Consider the following 20,242-nt stretch of genomic DNA (forward strand, 5'->3'; position numbering starts at 1 on the left):
AAGTTTTTTCAACAGTTCATCCTTCGCGTTCTCACGCCCTTGCGCGACAAGCTGCTGTCGCTCATCGATTCCACGATCTTGCGTGTTCTTTGTCGGGCTTGCTCCTTTAATGTCATATATTTTTGCTTTTCCTTTATGATTAGGCTGAATTCATAGTTGCTAATGACTCCATTCTCCACGGTTCTCGAGATAAAGTCAGTGATAGAGTTCAACTTGGTCTCCGCCAGCAGTCTCTCTTGCTTCTTACTCTTGACACCTAGCCTCTTCCCCGCATTATGCAGACCCGCCTGGCCTAACCCTACGGCAATCGTAATTCCACCCATGGCCACGGCCAATGGTACGCCGATCCCGAGAGTATACTACCGATACCAACGCCGGAAGTTATCACACTTACCGCTAGTAGCCCATGGTCGCTGAACCTAACCCAGGTCCCATACATCTTGAACTTTTTGGTCAGCTTGTCACGCTCTTTAATCTCACCCCTAAAGTACTGCTCTACCTCCTCGATCTTCTTCAGTCTGTAGACTTTTGAACTGTCCTTCTCCATACCCTCCGGAGGTGCAGAAGGTAAGCTCGGGTAAAGCTTTGTAATGTCAGTCATATTTATTCTATAAGCAAGTGCATGGTTATGCCCACGAACGAAACATTCTTATCGTGGTGATATTCATCTGTCAGCATGAACTCCAGCCTGTCTGTTGAGCCCTTCAAGGGGAGGTATACAGGAGTGTCGAAACTCCACGTAAGCATGTGCCCCATGCGTTTAGCTCTTTAGTGGAAAGCATAGCCATTATCTTGGATTTTTTTCCGTTAAGCAGGCAATCATTCTCATCGAGCTGGGGGAAAATAAGCCTCAGCCGTTTTTAGACGTCAGTTTTGTAGAATGAATCGTATTCACCCTTCATATAGTATTTTTTACTGGGATGGTAGGGTAGACCCAAGAGCTCTTGCAGTTGTCGATGAATCACCACCGTGTACCCGTCATTGACATGGAGCCTGCAGAGTCCGTTCCTCAACACGAAAATCTTGATCTTGCCCTCCGCTTGGTCGTTGCCAATGGCTGCTAAATCCTCTATTTTGTACAAACCGTTCATGATCTCAGTTGCTTCATTTCTCCTTAAATAAACATGAGCATTTATTCGTATAACCCGGGAGCAAAGTATGCCCCTACACATCGGCGCTATCTCGAAAGACTCAAGGGCGAAGATCTCTCAATGCAGAACATCGTCATTGATGCGAAGGGGTCCTCGTTCAAGGTGAATTTTACAGACATCTTCGTCGACTACGAGTTCCACTCTGGTGCGGTGTTGAATACATGGCAAAGCCACCCCTTCAGCCTCTGGTCCACTCAGCTCAATTTTGCCACATATTGCGCAGCATCCGCTTGCGGTATTTCTATGCAGCATCTGACTCCCTCTTTACCTCTTGTTTCCAGTGTCTACAGATTCCACGTGTACTTCCAGATTCGTAATATTCTAGCAGAGCTCGACATCTCTCTACCGGGTTCCGATAGGTTTCGACGCCTCAACAACCCTTTCAACAAGTAGAAGTTCCATCAATTAGCACGTGAATTTACTGTAAGTAATAGCGAGAGTGAGTGGAGGAACGAGACCTTGTATAGTATTCGTAAAGACAACCCCGCAGCGGGTCTAGTTATTTCGATGAAGATTCATGAGTCGATGAATTCTCGAAACTTCTCACGGTCTCACGCGGATAGGTATTGAACGGTTATCCCAAAGCGTCAAATTTTACGCTTACCTCATACTTCAGAGCCAAGCTAACGTAAGGTCCAACATGATCAGCAATCAAGGTAGTTCGATCGATGCTCAACGCTTGTACTTGACGAATTTTGAGGATCTGATCCTCCAACCTAGTGACACGGGTGAGGAAATAAGGCGATTCCAAATTGTGCTCAAGTACGCGCGGTCCAAGGTGGACTTCTCGGTTGCTCACGGAGTATACATGATTCCTAGCAACATGAGTCTTCATATAGGGAATGTCGTGAATTTCACGAACAAGATACTCATCAGCAAGGAGTACTTCTCTATTGGTGTTAACCCGCAGATTAACGCCGGAAAGAGATTGGTTAGTAACCAACCCCTTGACAAGGCTAGCGAGTCGAAGAAACAACAAGAAATTGTGAGGTGGAAAGGGGAGGGTGCCACCATCCCCCTTGGAAAGAATACCATGCGTCTTACGCATGCCCCTGAGAGACACCACGATACCAAAACCGCGCTGGTTACGGTAGGGGTAGGACTGATCCTCGCGTTTGTTTGGCTGAAGTAAATTTAATTTGTTGATCAACAAATTAAACTCTCATCGATTCTGTCCACCCTTACTCCTCCTGTTACCCACATACGCAACAACAATACCCACAGCACCAGCGATGGCCATGTACAAGTGCTTTGCTGCGTATTCGACAACTCTCGCTGCTACACTGAAAAAGAAGGAGACCACGCTGCCAATGATCCCTGGTAACGCTGAGCCAGCCTTACCTGCTAGGTACTTCAGGAATTTTCCGAGTCTTTCAAGCTGCTTTTGTACAAACCCCTTGTCATCGGCTTCCTTCTGTACTTCCTACGGCGCCTGCACTTGTGACAGTGACAGCGAGCACGATGGTGGAAACCAGTAGACCAACAGCAGAAACGATGCTCGCGATAGTCAAGCCTTGTTCCTTGAACTTTTCTTGTTCTTGAGCTTTTCGACCAAGGTTTTATCATCCCTAGCGATCCTTATCAGAGTCTCTTTGATAATCTTCACCTGGCTTTGAATCTCGGAGGAAAATACGCCGTGTTGCTCTTGTAGGGCTTTCTTCTCATCCCGCAGTTTGTTTAACTCTTCCCTAGCCTCGGCTATATTCCCGTCCTCAATCTTTATCTGTTCCTTGGTTATTCCAGGCGTCCTCTTCTTTCTCTCGTGCCTCTCCATCCTTTTTTGTACTTTTTGAATCTGACTATCTCTCACGAGTATCTTGCTTTCCAACATCCTCAGCTGGCCCCGGATTGTTCGAATCCCTTGGTCGAGTCCTCTTTTCTCGCAATCCGTGAATATCTCGCCTCCTCCAAGCAAAGTATCTTCCATCAAGCTCTCTGTATCGTCGAGTACTTTCCCGAGCAGCGGTTTCATCTCGATAGTGTTATTATTTGCCATGATCTGGTCCACATCGTTCAAGAGCCTCCCGGCCGTTGGCGCGATAGGTGTAATATAGCCTTCGAACCCCATAGCCCCAAGCGATTCTTGGGGCGTAACATCCTTAGCAGCGTCGATCCAATAATTCTAAATTGACCATTATCTTCCCTTGTGAGTCTTATGTCATCGAAAAAAAGCTGGTTATTGTCCAGCCTAAAATCGTCGTAAGGTATCGCATCTAGCTTCGGCTTCTCATTCAACCCCACCGAAAGATGTTTGTACATGCTAACAACCTTCGACCTTTTCAGCCTTTCCCCTTGACTTAGCGTGGTGTCTGTCTCAGTCGCTTCTATCCCACTTGCTGTACCCTGGATTATCCTCGGGTCGAAGGATATCACTCTCGCTACTAAACTCCTCAGGCTCGTCTGGAATGCCTTCCTCTGACGTAAAGCCAGCTCCGTATATTGGATTAATCGGCATTTCTTCAACCTGCAATTGCCTACTAATAAATGTATGGAACTAAGCTAGATCCTCACAAGGAACTAAAGACAATGTTGGCTATGAAAGGCAAGAAACAGCGTGTCAAAGTCTCCCACAACCCCAGTACGATTAATCAAAACGAAGACTTGTACGTGCACGTACCAAGTTTGGGTAAAGATGATGTAATTTTTCCAGGCTCTCTCAAACTCCTATTCGACCTGGAGCTTACTGGCACCAACACCAAACGCCCCATCGTCAGCAACATCGGCAAGGCCCTGGTGCAGAATCTTCGCATAAGCCTGAACGGTTACAAAGTACAAAACATCAGCAATTTCAATGTGCTCGCAGTATATAGGGACTTGTGGCTGCCAAAATTTGAACGCGAGACCAATCTAATTCTAGAAGGCATCAACCCCAATGATAGTACCATCAGAGCTCTACAAGTAAAAGCTAGCGACCATATAGGCAATGATGAAGAAAAAGCGATCGTGACAGCCTATGGGAACACATTTTGCATCCCCATTGGCAAATTTTCGACTTGACACGAGACCTGCCCTTCTACCAAGCAGGTTTACACGACAGGTTGCAGTTTGTACTGCACTTCGCACCATATGATCAAGTCATCAATGATGCTGGTACACCAAAATCAGGGTTTACAGAAGCCAAACCAGCTGATGCTGGTTATAAGATCACAAACATTTGCTTCGAGCTTGATAAAGTGACAAACGAGGGTCTCGCGAGTGCTATGATGTCACGATACTTGAGGCTCGCCATGCTCTATGAGCGTGTACTCTGCAGCAAGGTTATAACGATGAAGAAAGCTGATACCTCTTACAACTTGCAAATCGACACCCCGGCGAAGTCTCTGAAGGGTGTGTTGTTGTTGTTTGTAGACCCGGGGAAAGTTAAATCTTATGCTGGTGCAAACCAGGTGTTCTACAATCCAAAGATCGACAAAATCACGATCGCAGTGGAAGGTGAACCTAACGAACTGTATAGCCACGCCATGCTCCCCAAGGACCATCTCGAACAAGTCTTTGAACTCTTTGGTAGCCACGACTCGGAAGTGACCATCGGTCAGTTCTTTAGCCAACGTTACGCCCTGTTCATTGATTTCAGAGCGACAACCGATCACAGCTTGCACGGTTCTGGAAGGCCTCTACAAGCCTCTTCATTTTTGATTGATCAAGATGGCGGCAGGACGTGATCTTTCTGAAGGGGAGATAGAAAATCTCATTTTAGAATCTATAAATGTTATACGAATGGTAAAGAAGAAAAAAGTAACACTACATAATATAATTAATTTTATTAGTAAAGGTACGTGCTCTGTTTCTGAAAGTAGGATAAAGGATGCTTTGGAAAACCCAGAGAAGTGCAAAATGATTTATAAGAAGGGACTTGACGAAGATGCTTCGTATTTTTATACTGATACTAGTACGTATATGGAATTATCTGTGACATCGCCAAACACTGGAAACGAAATTGTTACAGGTACGAAAGAACAAAGTACTACTCTCGATGAGTTTGGTAAATTTGACATGATGTTGGATGAGACGCTCACAAGAATGAAAAATAAATCTGTGGTGGATACGTTTTTCCCATGTACACCATCTCCAGGACGTTTTAAATTTAGTAAGGGCATTGGCAAAAACGCACTTCTGCCAGAGGACTACCTACATGATGAAGTAATATTTTTACGTAAAGAGCTTGACAATAAACAAAAAGTTATTGACAGTTTGTTGTTACTTCTCGAGAAAAAGTCCACCATTTTGAATTGTCAAGGAAAAAATTACACTCATATTTCTACATTGGAATCGGATAAATCTGCTAATTTTGTTGTAAATGATTCGGCAATCAATTTAAGGAGAAGTATTCCCACATGAACGGAACAAGATGAATCGGTAATTCCATGGAAACCTGCTACAACACTCGTTGTCGGTTATTCTATGTTGTACGGACTTGATGAACAAAGAATGTCAGCACGTCGTAACGTTAAAGTTCGTTCATTCCCTGGAGCGAGGGTAGATATGTTTCATTATGTAAAGCCTTTGTTACAAAAGAAACCGGATAAAATAAATCTACATGTTGGAACCAATAGTACTATTAGTCAAACCTCGCGACTGATTTTGGACAAACTATTGAGTTTGAAGACTTTTATTAACACCAAACTTCCTAGATGTAAAGTGATTTCTTCGTCCGTGATTAAAAGAACTGATAATGCAAAAGCCGCAGTAACGGTAAGCGATTTGATAAGGCATTTAAAAGAACTGTCTCTGAATGTTATTGATAATGACAATATTTTATCTGAATGTCTTGGGAAAAAAGGGTTACATTTGAATGGGTTGGGGGCAGGGAAATTAGCTGTAAACTTTATTAGAAAAATGAAATCTCGAGATTGATGTCAGGAATATTCTGCAAAAGACAATGTTGAACTACCAGTAAACTGCAGTGTAGAAAATATCTTGGGTGAAAACAATTTGACAATTTGAGACCACAAAACATAAATAGACTAATTTTTTGGCATGTTAGTATCAATTCACTACGAAATAAGTTTGAGCCTCTCATCCTTTTCCTGTTTTCCTCGAATATGAGAACTATGTAATGCTGGGTGATTTTAACGCTGAAATTAGCAACCTACATGTAAATGAATTTTTAACAACATATAAACTTAACTCTTTAATAAAAGAGCCTACATGCTTCAAAAACATAGATAACCCTACAAACATAGATCTCATCTTGACAAACCACCCAAGATCTTTTTGTCACTCCAGGGCTATTGAAACAGGCTTGATTTTCACGATTGTCTGATTTTCATAAATTGACAATGACTGTTTTAAAGGCCAACTTTGCTAAACGAAAACCAAAAATTATAAATTATAGATCATATCGGAATTTCAATAATGTAAATTTCCGCCATGATATAATGGATGCTTTAAATGATGACAACAATCTCGATGATTTTAAAATTTTTGAAAATTTCAAAAACAATGTTTTAAGCATTTTAGATAATCATGCTCCTCGAAAGAAAAGGTATGTACGTCATAACCAGGCACCTTTTATGAGTAAAAAAATAAACAAAGCAATTATGAACAGATCAAAACTTTTAAATAAGCATAGGAAGGATAAAACTCCAGAGAGTAAATTAGCATACAATAAACAAAGGAATTTTTGTGTTTCACTAATAAGAAAAAGTAAATACAAATTCTTCAACAACCTTAATGTTAAAAATATAACTGACAATAGGTTATTCTGGAAAACAAGTAAAACCATGTTTCTCTAACAAGACAGTTACAAGTGAAAATATTACCTTTGTTGAAAATGGGACTACAATATCTGATGATAAAGATATTACTGAAATATTCAACAATTATTTTGGCAGTGTTGTTGAAAATTTAGGCATAAAGTCATCAAATATACAACCTTCAAGTAATAAAAACAGACCCAAAGATCAAATAAATTCGATAATATATAAATATAAATCTCATCCTAGTGTAGAAAAGATAAGAAAAAGCGCAAAAAGCAGCACAAAATTTTCTTTTAAACAAATTGCATTTGAAGATGTTGAAAAATACATTCGAAAACTTGATCCAATAAAGGCGCAGCAGAAAGATGATATTCCTACTAACATCATCAAAGAAAACAGTGATATTTTTAGCCAATTCATTACTGAAAAATTTACTCAATCTATAAAAAGTTCTGAATTTCCAACATCTTTGAAAAACGCAGATATTACTCCTACACACAAGAAAGGACCGCGCACTGAAAAGGCGAACTATAGACCTGTAAGCGTCCCATCGAACATCTCAAAAATCTATGAAAGATGCATGTATGACTAAATATACACTTTCTTCGAGCCATTATTTTCGAAACTTCAATTTGGTTTTCGCAAGGGGCACAGTTCACAACAATGCCTCATAAGTATGATTGAAAAATGGAAAAGCAGTCTTGACAAAGTTGGCACATTTGGAGCGCTTTTAACTGATTTGTCTAAGGCATTTGACTGCATACCATACGAGCTCTTACTAGCAAAACTTCATGCATATGGCTTTGATATGAACTCTTTGCTGTTTATAAAATCGTACCTAATTGACAGGAAACAGCGAGTACGTATAAATAACAATTACAGTGCGTGGACAAATATAAAATACGGCGTACCGCAGGATCAATTTTGGGTCCTTTGCTTTTCAATATATTTTTATGCGATCTTTTCCTTTTTGTCCCATATATGGACATTGTCAACTATGCTGATGATACAACCCCATTTTTAATAGGAAAGAATATCAACGAAGTTATTGAAAAGATTAAATATGCAGCAATTATAATATTTACTTGGTTTGAAAATAACGGTATGAAAGCCAACCCAGAAAAATTACATTTTTTTACTAACAAAACTGATGTACGATTAAAGGTTTGTGATGAACTTCTACACAATTCTCAAACTGAGAAACTGCTTGGTATAACCATAGACCACAAACTTTCTTTCGAGGAACATGTTAATCAGCTCTGTAACAAGGCAGGCCAGAAAGTTAGTGCGCATGCAAGGTTATCTTCCTAAATGACATTAGATCAGCGAAAGCTGATTATTAATGCTTTTGTCACTAGTCATTTTTTGTACTGTCCATTAGTATGGATGTTTCACAGTCGTAAATTAAACAATAGGATAAACCATATACATGAAAGAGCACTAAGAATTATCTATCAAGACTATCAATCCTCATTTGAAGAGCTTTTATCAAAAAAATGGGAGCGTTACAACTCACCAAACGAACTTACGCATCCTTGTTACTGAGCTGTATAAAGCTAAAACAAAAACAGGTCCAGAAATGTTGAATGAACTTTTTATCTTTCCTGAACCAGTGTATAATTTGAGGAAGGACAAACTCAAGAGTAACAAAATATTTTCAGTAAGATATGGGATCGAAACAAAGTCTAATGTTGGGTTAAAGCTTTGGAACTCTTTGTCTAATGAGTATCGGAACGCTGGTACTTTAATTGAGTTTAGAAGCAAAATAAGAAACTGGAATCCAAACCATTGTCCTTGCAGAATATGCAAAACTTTTATACCTGAATTAGGTTTTCTTTAGTTTCCCCGTTGTCTTCCTTTGTCAGTTGTGGAGCGGGAACTCAGTTAAACATGTTTTGTTTTTTGTATATACAGTATTCTTTATAGATTTTTTATATTTAGTTATTTATTGTTTTTAATGTTTTTTTAGCCTCAGAGCTACATTTTCTTGTAAACTTGTCAACTATAAATAAATTCATTTTTCAGCACACGAAGAGGAATAGTACAACCAAACTAATGTCCCATTATTAGCTTTATAATAACATTATAATTTGCCTTAACTGGAAAAAAGCAATCGAATTGTGAATTGAACTTATCGTAGAAAATAACGAACCAAATCATAGACCTTAAAATATTAAAATCGCATTTCTCCAAGAATGTCAAGCTGACTTTTTGCAAACAAACAAGGCTCGTCGTTGCAGCAGCTGCGCAAATAATGAGATTTTATAATTTAAAGATAAGGCTTAATTTTTTGATATTCCAATGTTCAAATAATTCTAGGATGTAAACTATAATGGCACGTCCCTTTTTGATGGATTTTTGTTTTTAACAAAAGGAAACAAAGCCTTTTTTGGAGCCTCAATTCCCCAAATTGCAGAATAATACAACCCCCGATTTAATAACCATTATTGGTATACGTACCAAGTTACCCAGTACACTAACAACTTAAAAGAGAGACTTCTGACAATCGGCCATCTTGGAGCGCCATAAAAAACAAACAGACGAGGGGACAGGACTACTCTGTGGTTTTATTGATGGTGTTTACTGCTCTTTAGACCTAAAAACTATTAATCAAGGAATTTTTCATTACCTTTTGATTACTGAAAGGTATTTGTATAATTTTGACAATGTTTTAACTTTAAGATTTCATATTGTAGTTAGCTGGTGTAGCTAGCTAGCAAAAGACACTAGCTAGTAGCTGGATATTTTTTGGAATTTGTTATAGCTAGCTACACTTGTTTTTATTCTGCTTTAGGCAAGTGGATAGCTGAAGCTAACACCATGTCTTCTGCCAGCTACATTTAGCATGCTGCAAGATTATAGACATCGTAGCTAGCAAGCATGAACAATTGCTGAATTTCCTAAATTGAGGAGCATTCTTATGTAATAAAACTTGCATAAACACTATACACAGCTAGCTAGCACTAGTGACCTAATTATGTTTAGTTATACAACTTGTCTGTTGTTGGTTTAGCTAACTACTGCTATAGTTTTGATAAGGACACAAATTGAGTGTAAAGGCTAAAATACACAGTAAGTTTAAACAGATCGTTTAAAGGTATATAAGATAAAAAAAACTTACCGTGTAAACAGCAAAGATGTTTTAACTTTTTTCTGTTTATGTTTAAATTGTTTAGACTAAAGATTTGAGCATATTTGTTCAATTTCTAATCATAACGGGTTTTTTTCTTTCAACATTTACCCTGCTGATGCTATAACAATACCTGCAACGTGTTTTTCCTTGGTATTCATTGTGAAAAGAGAGTTTTTTTAAAAAACTTTACATTTTATCTTAGCGTGTAGACAGGTATATTACCTGCAACGAAACAAGTTTTTTCCTACAACAACCCTTTTAATTAGGAATTTTTTACGACGGCAAAATCGTGCCGACGTGATTTGATACTTTTGCCAGACACGTCGGCAAATACCTATTTCACGTCGGCAAAACTTTTTTTTAAGAAAAGGGGTTTTTCCTTTCGTTTTCGGTGTTGTTAAAAGTTGTATATATATTTTTTGTATCATACTTAAAACGTTTTATGAAATTTACGAATAAAAGAGAAAAATTTTCATTAACTTCATTAACAAAAACAAAATGTAAACACAGCTTGAGTTCCCGAAAGCAATGAAAAGAAAGGATTTTAAGGAAAGAAAAGAAAAAAGTTTTTTACTGTATTTTTTTACGAAATAAGTGAAAAATCTTTATTTCTTTAGGCAACAATTTTTTTTTTTTGAAAATATAAAAATTCTAGCGACGGCATTTTTTTGCCGACGTGATATTAGTTTTTCTCAAATCACGACGGCAATCACGTCGGCATTTGCCGCGTGCCGCCGTGAATTAAAAGGGTTGTACAACTAAACGGTCCGTTTAAACTTACCGTGTATTTTAGCCTTAAGAACTGGCTAAACATAAAGTTGTTGTTGTGCTGTCATTATGATGCAAGCTCTATCACTTTATGGTTCTCTCAATACACTGCCCTCTCGAATAAGCGCCTACCCTAAATGTCAAAATTTTAAGCGTCCGGGGCACTTAATTGAGCATTTATGGTATGTAACTTTGGTTTCTAGTTGACCAACTGGCTACTTATTATTTGACTACAATATTTTATATCAAACAAGATAATGCATTTATTATATTTTGAAAAAGATCAACCATTTTTTATGTTTGCAATTCATTAGCAGCTATTAGGATTTTAAAGTAAATATCAACATGCTATGATAAGGTTGAAATAAAAATGATCTTTCAGGCGAAAAACCTTAATTATTCTTTCCTTATAAATTTTTTTCTGCATTTTTAGTGTTTTTTGCTAAATTTCGACTTAAAAGCCTCAAATCTCCCAAAAAGCAATCTGATATTACATATAGATATACACTTTTAAGGCAGTTAATATATAATGTATATAATCTTTTAGGGACTTTATTGTTTTTTTTTATCTTTATATATATATATTTTTTTCCCATCAAAATATTTTTTTTAAAAATATTCATAATGTCTTCCTATCAAATGTTGCTATGTTTTTTCAATTTCTGATGTTTTGTAATTATAATTTTTATTTCTATTATTTTAACCTCTTGGGTCTTTTTATCACAAAGCCTTTCAATAGGGCTTATGATTTTATTTTAATCCCATGGGTCATTTTGTCACAAATCTTTATTATAGAACAGCTGTTGAAATTCATTGAAGGAAATATGATATTAATATTGAGTTATATATCCTAAAAATTCACATTGGAGTGCATCGTGCATTGGAGAGTTGATATCAATAAGGTATAGGTACTTATAAAATATAGTATGTATGTGTCACAAAAACATATGTTTACAATTAATTGAATCTGGAATATTTGGAAACTTTTTTAATTGTGATTATGAATATTTTTATGAATTGTGTTTTCCTTATAAGAACATGGAATTTAGTTTGAATATTCTTCTTATTACATTGCAGCCAAATTAAACTTTTTAAATCTACTCACATGTAATTGATATATAATAACATGTATTGTTAAAAAGATGGTTAATCATATATGTTTCAAGACATCATTTTCGCTTATGTTTAAATAATCATTGAGGATACTTGGCAAAGGAAGACATGGATTCCTATGTTTCATATAGTTATTACTAACCAGGATCTGAATTAATACATCCAAAGTTTAATAGTTTGTTATTGAAATTTATTTTTCAGAATTTTAACTGAAATATTGTTTAACCAAATTTTCTATTTTAGTTAATAAAGTAATGTATAAAACAGAATCTGTTAAATTTATCAAAATGACAGAGCAAACAATAAATGTAAGTATACATCAGCGCTTATTTTAACATTGATACTTGCTCAATCTTTCAGGGTATGCTTAACAAATTAATAAAACGAACTGATGCCATCATGTATATAATGCTACTTTAAGTTTTATGTTTGTATTTTTGTTTGTATTTTTGTGTTTAGACTCGGTCAAAGAAACCTAATTTAAGCCAAAAGGATATTGCATTAAAGTACTGTAAATTAGGTGTTGACCAAAATGGGTTCATTAAGAAGTGGATTCATATCGATATTGGTATAAATATTTTAAATTTGTTCAAGAAAGTAGAACATAAATTACACATATTTTTTTTAAGAAACTATAGTTTAAAAATGTTGAGGCTGATAATTTTCTAAAAATTAAGAACATAAGAACATACTTTGGCTAATTCCCTTCATAGATTGAAATCAAAATAATGTGAATTATTAGAATTACTAAGAAATAATTGTTTCTGAACAGTTTTTTTACTAATATTTTTACACTAACTTCAACACGATCTTTTCCTTCCAATTCTATAAAACCTTAATCGCCAGTCATACATCTGATCATATATATTTCCCAATTTTGTGAAGAACATAAAACAATATATTAACATTTTATCAACAGAAAATTAAACTATTACTCTTTTATAGGTTATGGTGTTTTTACTGAGCGTCCTTTTAAAAAGGGAGATTTTTTGCTTGAGTATGCTGGCACTTTTATGTCATATGAAGATGGTGAAAGGCAGTTTGAGGAAAAGAAAACTGGAGACTCATTTTTCTACTTCTTTCAAGGAAACGAGAAAAATGATTGGCACTGGTAAGTTTTCGTTCTAGATACAACATGGCTGTTCATTTAATAAAATGAAACTTACTGCTAATGAAAAGGTTTCTCAAATTACGTTTGACAATTTTCTCTTTGGTGTAAGTTGCTTTAAACATAATCAAAATTCCAAGGGAAATTAAAAAAATCCTTTTATAAATTAAAATAAAATAAATGTTTAATTTCAAGAATTTTTTATGTTTGCAATTCATTAGCAGCTATTAGGATTTTAAAGTAAATATCAACATGCTATGATTAGGTTGAAATAAAAATGATCTTTCAGGCGAAAAACCTTAATTATTCTTTCCTTATAAATTTTTTTCTGCATTTTTAGTGTTTTTTGCTAAATTTCGACTTAAAAGCCTCAAATCTCCCAAAAAGCAATCTGATATTACATATAGATATACACTATATGTAATATCTTTGGTGTAAGTTGCTTTAAACATAATCAAAATTCCAAGGGAAATTAAAAAAATCCTTGTATAAATTAAAATAAAATAAATGTTTAATTTCAAGAATTATGGTTTTTTGTCATATTGGCTCCTTCAATTCTTTGTTTCAATAGTTGTTCGCATTTTTTTGTTTATTGTGCCTACACCCTTTTTTTCTTATGTGCCCATCTTTCTAATTTCCTTTTCCCTGTGCATTATGTGACACAGTTTTACCTTGTTGTTTCAAGTTTTATGGAAATTTTAGAATTGTATTATTGTATTATATATTAATAAATTTTCATTTGTATTTTTAATTTATAGGGAGAAGAACCATATTTTTATATGGAACCCGATTTAATGTTAAATAAATAAATAAATAAATAAATAAATAAATAAATAAATAAATAAATAAATAAATAAATTTCTGGATTAATTGTGGTCAATGAAGTTATAATGAATATGACACATAAATTCTTGCTATTTTCTTATTTTACATTTTATGTGCATTTTCTTTTTAGTATTGATGGATCAACTTCTAACCAAAATGGAAAATTTGTAAATGACTCACTACATGGAAATTCTGTTATGAGAAAGATTAATTGTAGCAAAAGCGATATTAGACTCTGCTTATTTGCATCAAAAGATATATTGGAAGGAACGGAATTAAGGTATAATTATGGAGACGATGAAGATATCTGGTGGAGGAAAGAGGTATGTACTGTAACATCACAATGATAGTTAATCGTCTCATGTTATTCTCAAGCATTACAGTAAACTTCAAAATATTTTCATTCAGGGTTCATTCAACAAACCACTTAATATTCAAGTAAGTTGATGTTCTGGTGAAATTTATTGCTAATACCATTTCTTAACCTGTTTTTTGTATACAATGTTCTTTTTTTAGGCGATTGAAAATAATTCATGTGAAGTAAGTATTTCTAATAAACTAAGATAGTTATTAGTTTCGATTTATCCAGCTTACCAACAATTTGTGTTTCATTTTTGTTTATGGTTTGGTTAGAAATTATTATCTTTTTTTTTTCTATTAAGGAATGAGGAAATAAACTTTTAAAGTTTTTTTGAATAAGTATTATATATTTTTTTATATTAACTTTATTGAAGATGGAGTCGAATGATGAATTAGATGTATTTCACTGGACTAAATACAAGTAAGTATTTTTTTTATTTATTTAACATATGTATCTGAAGGTGCTTTTTTAACAAAAATAAATTTTATTATTATTTAATGGATTTTAATGATAAGCAAACTTCTCTTAGGGACCTTCAATCCGTACCATGTGAAGTAGTAAAAGTTCTGGTTGAAAAGTGTGAAGAAACATTAAAGGGAATATTTACTGGAAAGGTAATGAACTTATGATTTTTACTTACTTGTGTAGTATTCCATGAATAGAATTTTGTATGAAATTTTAAAAGAAGAAATAAAAGTTGATACATAACAAAGGAAGTTACATTATTAGATTAATACACAATAACGAACATTTTTCAGGAATGGCGAAAACGATGTGATATTTACAAACAAAGAGGCCGAGCTAGAGGTAATGTAGTTTAGGTTATGTATTTTTTGAAAGTGAAAAATAAAGGTTTGTATTAAAAAGTTCTTTTTTAAATGTTTAGAATCTCTTACAAATGATGTTCGTTTTGGTGCATTTACAAAAGAGCAAATTGATGTGATTGTAAAAACTTTGTTGAAGATTTTTTGTCCAAATAACAGTACAAAGGTAATTAATTTCTCCTCTTTGTAAAAAAACTTAGGATTCCACAGGATCAAGACAGTCCTGCAATCTAAAAAACGTCTTAAAAAGTCCTGGGAATTCCTGAATTTTTTTAAAATTAATTATAAAGATGTTAAAGATTTTAATCCCTTCAATTTTCGTTTATCTTTTTGGGGTGAATTGGTAAAAGTTTACTATTGTAAAATTTAGAAAACATGCCTATTGGTGAAAAATTCCCTTTTAAGTCCTAAGTAATTTTTCTGGAAAGCTCATTTGGTCAATTTACCAAGTTACTTTTATTCTAGAACTTTGATTTCGTGTTTAAAGTTCTTTTGCCAGAGACCGTGACACTTATATACAGTCGTGTAAATGAGATATCAGTGGAAGAGGTATGTTTGACACTATTTGAAACGTCACTTTATTTATTCAACTCTGTGGTAGGAAAAAGTGGTATTACATTGAAAATTGATTAAGCTTGCTATTATATTTTGTATTTTTGAGGCTGAAGAACAAGTTAGCAATGTTGGAATTTCTGTCTTAAAGGAAGGTAGTGATTCCGATGATGGATCAAATAAAGAAAGTAAAGAACATTCAGGTACACGAAGTCGTTTATTATAGAACGAAAAAACGATGGAAACGTTAAAATGAATTTTAATTTAATTTATATCAATCTACTTCTTTTGTAGAAAACGAGTTTAGTCATGATGTTAACTGTTATCCTCCAACAGATGATGATGATGTTTCTCCCAAAGGAAAAAGTACGGTTGCATGATTTAGCATTTTGAAAGTATCTTTGTTATGTACATTATTCCAAAACTGGTTCAAACGTTTTTCTAGGTATTCTACAAAAGCGTTTAAAGGCAGAAATATTTATAGAGAAAAGGTATGTATAGTCTATCTCATGGGTAGAAGTAATTTAGAACACATGATTATTGCACTTGTAACATTTTAGATTTTTGTCTAGAAAAAGACGGAGACAGTATTGGCGTAAGCACGAAAAAACAAAATAATGGCGAATATTATCATTCTGCTTTTGAAGAAGAGAATAATGAAGAGGAAGAAGAAGAAGAAAAGAAAGAAGATATGAACTTAAAAAACAAAACTGGGTTTGAAGGTAACAAAAGGACTAAATTAAAATGCCTAAAGCAGGATGGACGGAAGAAAAAGGTCACTGCAAAAAAAAGGTTAAAAAACAAAAAAGGTATATTACCTCAAACCTCAGGTATATTAGCAATCGACTCTGTTTGGTTCATTGTTCTTATTTCTTATTAACATTTTTAAAGTTCCAGAAATGCCGTCTACTAAAAGAAGGGCAATCTCAGCCAAGGAAGTATGGAAAATTGTCAACGAAAGAAATCGTCAAGGTATTAAACAGTATAAGTATACGTTAACTTTTAATAACATTCCAGCATTTTCATACTTATACAAAATATTGCTCGAAATATTGCTTAAAAACCTGACAAATTATTTAAAAAAATCAGAAGTTGATTTCGTATGTGCTATAAATTATATTGTTTTTAGACGATTGGTTTGACACAACTGGAAAAAGCGATGACAATGAGTCCAACACACCAGAGTCAGATCTAGAAGAAAACGTTCATGCCAGTATATAAAATTCTTTTGTTTAAATTATCAGTACCAATTTGCTTACTTGTATATCAGTAATGTTCTCCTTTGTTTTATTAAGTTTTGTGACACAAAAATTACATTTTTTTAAATGATTTTTTCCTTTAGTTGTCCATACCCTCTCAAAGAAAGAGAAAAGAAAAAAGAAAGAATCAGGTGAGTAAGAATACTAAATAATGATGTCAGTACGTCACTGCCAGTTGCCTGCAATTAAATTTCGGATTTTTAAATTTCTTTTTTTTCAGATGAGATCATGGAATTGAAGAAAAGTATGGAGGTCATGAGGAAGCGCTTAGAAAAAGCAGAAAAAGCAGCCGAGAGAGAATATACGTACGTAGAAGGTGATAATGAAAATGATGATGACGATGTTGATATGTCTGTACAGAAAAGTGAAAATACAAGTGAAGAGATAAGGAAAACACATAAGATCTTAAGCCATGGAAAGATTCTTGCTAACAAGAGAAAAGCTGAAAGAAAAAGGAAAAAGATGTTAGCCTGTGTGAACAAGTATGTCGGGCCTCCCGGTACTATAAAAGAGCGCAAAACTGGCGTTATTGACTACAGAAAAGTATATGACATTAAATGCCCGGTTTGTTCAGTTGTATCTAGCAGACTCTACCAGCATTTAATGCTTCAACACAAATTTTCGGATAGGGAAGCAAAACTAAAAGAGTCAGAAGTCAGGGTGATGTTTCTTTGGTCAAAAAAGGAAAAGCATGGTATCCCAAAACCGTTGCCTTGCGCAATCTGTGGAGTTTGGCACCTGCGTCTTCGTACCCACCTGAAAAGGAAACACAAATTGGAAGGATCAAAAATCACAGAAATTTTAGAAACTGCGCGAAAAGAAAATTGGGCTAACGAAGGATGTTTGGAAAATAAAGCCAAGCTAGTCAAGACAGCCAATCAAAAGGCGAAAAAACGTACGAAATGTAATAGAGAAGAATTGATTAATACTGGGAGAACGATCAAGTATCTGCCAGATAATGCGAAGGAAGTAAATGCATCTAACAAAGCAGATTGGGATATTGAAGGAGATAACTTTCTCATGTATTATGAAACCGGAAAGGAGTTGCTAGAAGCTTTTAAAAGTGAAGTGGAAAAGAAGAAAGGAGCTGTTAAGGCAAAGAGGTAAGACAAATCCTTCTTATTGATATACATGTTCCATCGTTATCCTAACCCTAGTAGATCGTGGTTACGAACCTGAATTCCTTACAAATAAGACATCATTTATAGGATTTTCTAGCTCCAAACTTTATTGAACTTTTCCAAAACTTTTTCAATTTTTTTTATCGTGGAACTCTTTAAAACTGAACCCACACTAGAATTTTTCTGTTTGGTAAATTTAAAAATGATTCATTTTATCTTAGGTACAGACAGCATGTGGAGTACATATGGACTATTATCGATCCCAACATGGCAGTGATACCAGCCAGTGCATTTGCAAATTGCTTGCTTGTTGAAGATAAATACCACGATCCAACTTACCGCTTGATTGGTAAAGGAGGAAATGAGGCTTCCACTCTAAGGGTTAGATATGTCGCTTTGAGAGCATTTATTAGATTTTTACGTCGTCGCCATGTCTATGGAGGCATTACCCGTGATCAAATGACAGCTTTGTCGGAATATATCGATGAATGGAACGCTGATTTTACTGAATCCATTGCCCAGCGTAAAACTGACATAGACGAATTAAGATTAAACGCTTAATGACTCCTACCCATATGATTAAATATGGCCGATCAAATTTTGTGCAGGGTCTTGTGAAAAGTATTGAAAGGGTCGCTAAGTCTGAGAAACCTACAAAACGGTTTTGTCAGCAGGTTAGAGACTATCTGATTACTAACTTGTGCATAATGAATGGGTTGAGATCATCAAACCTGATAGAACTCAGGGTTTCGGATGTCCAGGAAGCGCACACTAGCGAAGAATATCCTGGATACATGGTGTTTACTAATTCCCGTTATAAAACATCCACAATATATGGTGAAAAGGTCATTGTCTTGCCTAAAAACGTGTTTGAACATCTTAAATACTATGTCAAAGAAATAAGGCCTGTTTTGAATCCCACAACAAATACTTATTTATTCATTTCATCAGATACAAATCAACTGTCGCACGCTACAATTGGCAGTAGCCTGACGTCATCTTTCAAAAATGCGGCGGTATTTGGCAAACACGAATATGATAGAGTAAGTCCTACTCGAATAAGATGTGCATGCGCAACATTCGGGTGTAAGGTTGATGGAATTGACAGTGGTTATTTTGCAAAGCACTTTATGAAAAATAAAGAGGATACCACAAATATCCATTACAATTTGTATTCAAATCATAGAGAGGCATTAAAACTTGCTATGATGATGGGTAATACATTTGAAGTTGGTGGAGTTACGCAAACGTTAAAAAAAGAAGATGTTGAAAAAATTACATCTGCAATCTTAAAGAATGAAAAAGTTATGCCCTGTAAAGATGATGTTATCGAGTGGGTAAGCAAAAACAATAGCCTGGAACCAAAGGAATTGTCAGATTTTATGGATATTTTGGAAGAGCTGGAAGGGGAGACCAATAGAATTGATCTTTTCTACAATAAAAATGGAGGAAATGTAAAGAAAGTAAGTTGATCCATTATTTGCTTTGTTTTTCTTCATTATAAGGAAATCATGATATAAAAATGATTGCGTTTTTAAACTTAAAATGACTTTTTTTTACAGAAGGATGCTAAAAAGTCTGTTGCTGTTCCAAAGACAACACTTAAAACGTATCCAAAGCGAAAACAAAAGGTGCTACACTTTTTTGCTTTATAAGAAAGACGGGTATCACGCCATATAGATCAGTCAAATTCTTTAACGTAATTCTGGATCGAAGTTTGGTTTTGCATACTTTTACCTTTTACAAGGAAACGGTAGATCCATTAAGGCGGTTTTTCACTTAAAACGAAATTGATTAATTGATTTATGAATGTCATAAGTAGGATTGTTTTGATTTATTTATTTATTTAATATTTTTGTTCAAGTAATCTTTAAACAGTTTGCCTTTAGTTACATGCCTGGTACATTTTACTAGAGGTTGCCAAATTTCAAATTTCACAATTTCTTTACTTCATTTTATTTTAGCCACCTAAAGGGAGTTGTTTAGTATTACAGCATCAGGTACTATTTATTTTATAAAAACATGACACGTTTTCTGTTTTATTCCTTCATGTGTGATATTTTAGGGATTCTTTTTGTTAAATTTTAGTATGGTGAAGACTCTATCGGAAGCAATTCGAGCAATAATGATGACTCGAGTGAAGAGGATGACAATTCTATTTGCGAATTCTCTGCTGAAAGTTTAAATGAAATTTCTGACGAGAACTTGCAAACAATGTCAGAAGTTGATGACTGTGAAGTGGAGAACCATCCTTTAAAAGATAGTTTGGACGAGGTAATTTCAGGAATAGTTTTCTCAATCGACACTTTCCGAATAAATTTTGATGTA

The 20,242-nt window shown here is 34.8% G+C and overlaps 3 protein-coding genes across 8 annotated transcripts in view; 2 read left to right on the plus strand and 1 right to left on the minus strand.

The window, feature by feature from the left end:
- LOC130641567 (activin receptor type-1-like) overlaps window positions 1-20,242 on the minus strand; it is an 81,664-nt gene that overhangs the window by 47,080 nt on the left and 14,342 nt on the right. The window lies entirely within an intron of this gene.
- LOC130641569 (uncharacterized) lies at window positions 4,611-16,195 on the plus strand. Of its 5 annotated transcripts, none has more exons than XM_057448423.1 (17): window positions 4,611-5,843; window positions 11,547-11,653; window positions 12,108-12,172; window positions 12,324-12,432; window positions 12,810-12,975; window positions 13,928-14,120; window positions 14,206-14,235; window positions 14,314-14,337; window positions 14,532-14,578; window positions 14,688-14,772; window positions 14,917-14,965; window positions 15,045-15,148; window positions 15,448-15,531; window positions 15,644-15,737; window positions 15,829-15,900; window positions 15,980-16,025; window positions 16,095-16,195. In XM_057448423.1, exons 3-17 carry the CDS (start codon window positions 12,119-12,121, stop codon window positions 16,150-16,152), a joined length of 1,215 nt encoding a protein of 404 aa, XP_057304406.1. In that variant the 5' UTR covers window positions 4,611-5,843; window positions 11,547-11,653; window positions 12,108-12,118; the 3' UTR covers window positions 16,153-16,195. The 5 variants fall into 5 exon arrangements, with proteins under 5 accessions (XP_057304406.1, XP_057304409.1, XP_057304407.1 ...); XM_057448426.1 differs by having other exon boundaries at window positions 16,107-16,195; XM_057448425.1 differs by lacking the exon at window positions 4,611-5,843 and adding an exon at window positions 5,941-9,496.
- On the plus strand, window positions 16,121-18,627 carry LOC130641568 (uncharacterized). Of its 2 annotated transcripts, none has more exons than XM_057448422.1 (6): window positions 16,121-16,256; window positions 16,426-16,506; window positions 16,664-16,747; window positions 16,877-16,924; window positions 17,014-17,896; window positions 18,136-18,627. In XM_057448422.1, exons 1-6 carry the CDS (start codon window positions 16,226-16,228, stop codon window positions 18,473-18,475), a joined length of 1,467 nt encoding a protein of 488 aa, XP_057304405.1. In that variant the 5' UTR covers window positions 16,121-16,225; the 3' UTR covers window positions 18,476-18,627. The 2 variants fall into 2 exon arrangements, with proteins under 2 accessions (XP_057304405.1, XP_057304404.1); XM_057448421.1 differs by having other exon boundaries at window positions 16,208-16,343.

Source organism: Hydractinia symbiolongicarpus, chromosome 4, assembly GCF_029227915.1.
Source record: "Hydractinia symbiolongicarpus strain clone_291-10 chromosome 4, HSymV2.1, whole genome shotgun sequence".
In the NCBI taxonomy this organism is placed as follows: domain Eukaryota; kingdom Metazoa; phylum Cnidaria; class Hydrozoa; order Anthoathecata; family Hydractiniidae; genus Hydractinia; species Hydractinia symbiolongicarpus.

Excerpts from the sequence above, each read along its gene's own strand:
- LOC130641569 (XM_057448424.1), top strand. The coding sequence starts at position 12,119 with ATGTATAAAACAGAATCTGTTAAATTTATCAAAATGACAGAGCAAACA. Across the intron at positions 14,338-14,531 it reads TTGAAAATAATTCATGTGAA|ATGGAGTCGAATGATGAATT; the intron begins GTAAGTATTTCT and ends ACTTTATTGAAG. Across the intron at positions 14,966-15,044 it reads ACAAAGAGGCCGAGCTAGAG|AATCTCTTACAAATGATGTT; the intron begins GTAATGTAGTTT and ends TTAAATGTTTAG.
- LOC130641568 (XM_057448421.1), top strand. The coding sequence starts at position 16,226 with ATGAACTTAAAAAACAAAACTGGGTTTGAAGGTAACAAAAGGACTAAA. Across the intron at positions 16,344-16,425 it reads AAGGTTAAAAAACAAAAAAG|TTCCAGAAATGCCGTCTACT; the intron begins GTATATTACCTC and ends ACATTTTTAAAG. Across the intron at positions 17,897-18,135 it reads GGAGCTGTTAAGGCAAAGAG|GTACAGACAGCATGTGGAGT; the intron begins GTAAGACAAATC and ends ATTTTATCTTAG.